Source organism: Culicoides brevitarsis, chromosome 1, assembly GCF_036172545.1.
Source record: "Culicoides brevitarsis isolate CSIRO-B50_1 chromosome 1, AGI_CSIRO_Cbre_v1, whole genome shotgun sequence".
In the NCBI taxonomy this organism is placed as follows: domain Eukaryota; kingdom Metazoa; phylum Arthropoda; class Insecta; order Diptera; family Ceratopogonidae; genus Culicoides; species Culicoides brevitarsis.
Window position 1 is genome coordinate 7,339,618 of NC_087085.1, and position 3,904 is coordinate 7,343,521.

General features: G+C 31.1%; 1 protein-coding gene across 1 annotated transcript; it reads right to left on the reverse strand.

The window, feature by feature from the left end:
• On the reverse strand, positions 1-2,689 carry LOC134831241 (E3 ubiquitin-protein ligase RNF25-like). The gene is made up of 3 exons (XM_063844921.1): positions 2,534-2,689; positions 2,397-2,468; positions 1-2,334 (listed from the first exon to the last, which is right to left on the reverse strand). Exons 1-3 carry the CDS (start codon positions 2,539-2,541, stop codon positions 1,401-1,403), a joined length of 1,014 nt encoding a protein of 337 aa, XP_063700991.1. The 5' UTR covers positions 2,542-2,689; the 3' UTR covers positions 1-1,400.
• Positions 2,690-3,904: the final 1,215 nt, after the last annotated feature.

The following is a 3,904-nucleotide window of genomic DNA, read 5'->3' on the forward strand; positions in this document are numbered from 1 at the left end:
TTTTCACAAAAACGTGATAATGTACGTGTGATAAGTTTACAATGTCAAAAGAATAATAAATTTAATTTCATTTTTGCCTTAATATACAATAAATATTAATGTTATAGTATTATTTTATTAAAAACAAGTAAATTAAACGTCACTCAAAGTTCTTTCTGTTCACACTTGTCCAGAAGCGTGTTTAAAACTATCATTTAAAGTAATCTAATATTTATTAATAATAATTTTTAATAAAGCGATGCTAAATAAATTACTACATTCGCAAACAAGATGATGCGAGACAATAACAGTTGCTGCTTTTTGCATTAATTATTCAATTAAACTAATGTCGAATTACGGCAAATCAATCAAATCATGATAGTTAATCGATGACACGTTTTATTTTGTATCGTGGTGACAATTATTATACATATTAATTAAATTTTACTTTGACTTGTATGAGTTTGACTAGAAAGGGAATGCAATTTTTTTATGTCGATTATTTTTTGTCATTTTTCGAATATTATTTATGGAATAAAAATGTAACCATTTTTTGTATGACGTATTATTGTGTTATTTATGATTAATTTTAATATTTGATTTTTCTTGTGTTTTATATTAATTTTTAATGTAAATTGATTAAGTATATGTTTTACTTTTGCTCTATATGCCCAGTTTCAGAATATCAACCACTTGTGTGAGAATATCATTTGTTATAAATAAATTATAAAATCATTGATTGATACTTATTAAATAAGGAATTTTTTAATGAAATTATAATAATACGAAATTTGCATATTCGGGGTGTTTCATTGTAAAAACTCACGATATCGCATACCTTAATGGATGTTTAGAATCGAATGTCTCCTAAAAATATGTCACTTTATCTCTATAGTCAACAACTTTTTTAACGTAAATTATATTAGGTATCTTACGTTACGTTCGCGAAAACTTGTCACGTTTCGAGTTTTTGTTCTGTCTTATATTTTAAGATAAGCGTAATCGAATTTAAATTAAATTCGTGGAAGAGTCACTTTTGCAATAATTATTTATTTTTTAAGAATTATACTATTTAGTAATTGACTAACTAATTAAAGTCTATTTTTCTTTGTAAAAGGGTAAAAATATACAAAAAAAAAATGTATATTTGAAGTCAATTACAACTAACTAATAGGAAATTCGTTAACAAATCGTTCACTAACTAAAATTATTCGAATAATCCAAATCAAGCAAATAATAATAGTTAACCAAAAATATCACAATTTTAACAACGCATGATATTCCAAGAGGTCAATGTTCGTATGTTATATGAGTTGATGGCTGAAATTGTTCAGCCATAGCAAATGACATGGGCTCACTTCTTCCTCGGCGCCGAAAAAGTGACACAAAGCTGCGACAAGTGTGCGATTGCAGGATAATTGTCACCGATTGCTGTCATGATTGCGATGTCGACCGTAGTTGCGTTTGCCCTTGTGATTGTAATAACGATCTCGGCGCCCTCCAATACGACGTCTCCTGTCATCAACTTCATCTTCTTCCGATTCGTTCTCGTCGTCTTGTTGTTGTTGCTGCTTCTTTTGTGCGGAATTTGATGGTTGTTGATTTGAGCGAATTTTGGCAGAGTCAGTCTGGGGCGGAGGCGCAGGTTTCCTCTTTGGTTCGTTCGCAGCGCCTTCCGGATCAATTGCAATCAATGTCTTATCTTCGACACTCGTATCAATGATGCCTCCATTTTGCTTCTGATGCAAAAAAAGTTTTGTCATTTCCGCTTGCAATTGTTTCAGTTCCTCTGTGAGCGTGAATTGTGGCGCATTTTCGAGCTCTTGCGGCGTCTTGGCTTCCTTCAAACGTTCGATATCGATGTCAATCGGCTCGCGACACACAGGACATGAACTTTGAAAGGGTTTCGCTTCGCTACGTTGCCAATTTGGTAACTTACTTTGTTCATCGTTGAAATTTCGTTTGGCATTTTGCAACCAAATGGCCAAACAATGACTGTGCAAATAGTGATAACAGGAAGTTTTTGTGAAATCATCGCCTTCTTGAAAGCCATACAAACAAATGACACACTGTCCCGTTGGAACATTGCTTTCCGTCAAACATTCCCGAATCAAGTCGATGAGATCAAACACGACGGGCAATCCAATGGACTCATCAAGTTTCGCAATAATTGCTTTTTCAATTGCATTGATGCACGCATCGTCAAGTCCTCGGGGATTTCGAAGCTTAAAATCCGGTTTTGTTTCCGGATACTCTTTGGTTGGCATAATTTGAAGGGTAATACAGACATATTGGCGCTCCGTGTCTTCACAAGTTGTCGGAAAAACAGTTGTCTCTATCAATTCCGGAAAATTTCTACAAAATATTTGTTCAAATGAATAAACAAATTGTCAAGAGCTCATAAATGTAACACTCACGTATCTGGATTTCGAGTAATTTGTACATCTTCCATAAGAATCGCTTCAAGCGATTCTACTTCGTCGATTAATCTGCAAAGATTAAAATGTCAATTTTTTGCATTATCAAATTATTGATTTATCTGTAAATATCTTACGCTTCCATCGCAGCAATTGCTTCTTCTGCACAACTTTCTTATCGTAAATGGCAAGTAAGAGACAAGTTTCAACAATTTAAAAGATTTAGAAGAATTCTTACTGCGAAAATTCCTGAAAATAGAAACGAAGAAAATTCTTCAACTTTTTCTTTTGGCAGAAATTTTGACAAGTCGATTTTTGTTTATAACATGTGTGATGAAAAGTATTGTCCTCATATGTTTTTTTTTCTTCATAAAGAAATTTTTTAAAAATATTCTTTATACCTATGATGAGAATTTCAAAAGTTTAGAACTTAATTTTTGATGAAAATTCACTAAAAATTTCTCAGATCGGGGCTTCGTTTAGTCATTCACTAATACATTTACATCAAGTTTTATTTACAGAAGTCATAAAGATTATCACCCCATGCACCGATGCTTTTTATATATAGGTACGTTCTTATTGAAAAATGATAAGAGGCCAAATTTTGATGATTTAAGAGAAATTTTGTATGGAAGTCAAAAGTTTTTTGTATGAAAATCAACTTTTTTTTGTAAATTTTTATAAATTTTCATTACTTTTTAAACTTTAATTAATGAAAAAATGTTCAAAACCACAATTAAATCGATATGACGTACAATTCTTCGTACATTGACTCCATGCATGCAACATCGTTGCAAACAGTTAATAACGAATCCTTTGTGTACGTGATCCTTGCAGAACGACAATAAGAAATCTGTACTTCATTCACCCTCATATTCTTCTCTTTTTCGTTCGTTCGTTCGTTTCCTTTGAAATTCAGGATCCTTTCGACATTAAGGACAAAGATTGAACAAATTTTATTACCTCCCATGTAACGACCAACGTTTAGGTATGAATCAGGGAACAAATATTATGGGAAAAGATAGAAGAAGCAAAATGCAAGATATATATTTAAATATTGGAGAAATTTTGTACAATATTTGCTGAGTCAGGTAAAAAAAAGATCTCTAAAACAATGACAATTTTTGTAACATGAGTGGTTGAATATGATGCAAAAATGTTAACAATACAAAAAGTACCTACTTGATTCTTTCCATACGAAACGAATATTTTAACGAACTTTTGCTTGGAGGGAACGAAGCTTTGGTTTAAATTTTAATGAAATACATATATGTATTAGTTTTTGAACGTTTCTGCTTTTTCGACCTTATTTTTGAATGGTTTAATAGCATAGTTTATATATTTTTTTTTATAAACAAAAAAAAAATTTTAAATAAAATTTCATTCATGAAAGTTTGAGGCTTCGTTGAAATATTCATTGTAGGAAGTTTCAATAGTACCTATTTTCAATTAGTTGAGAAGTTGAGATTTTTCTTGAAATTTTTTTAAATTTTTTTTCAAATGAACAT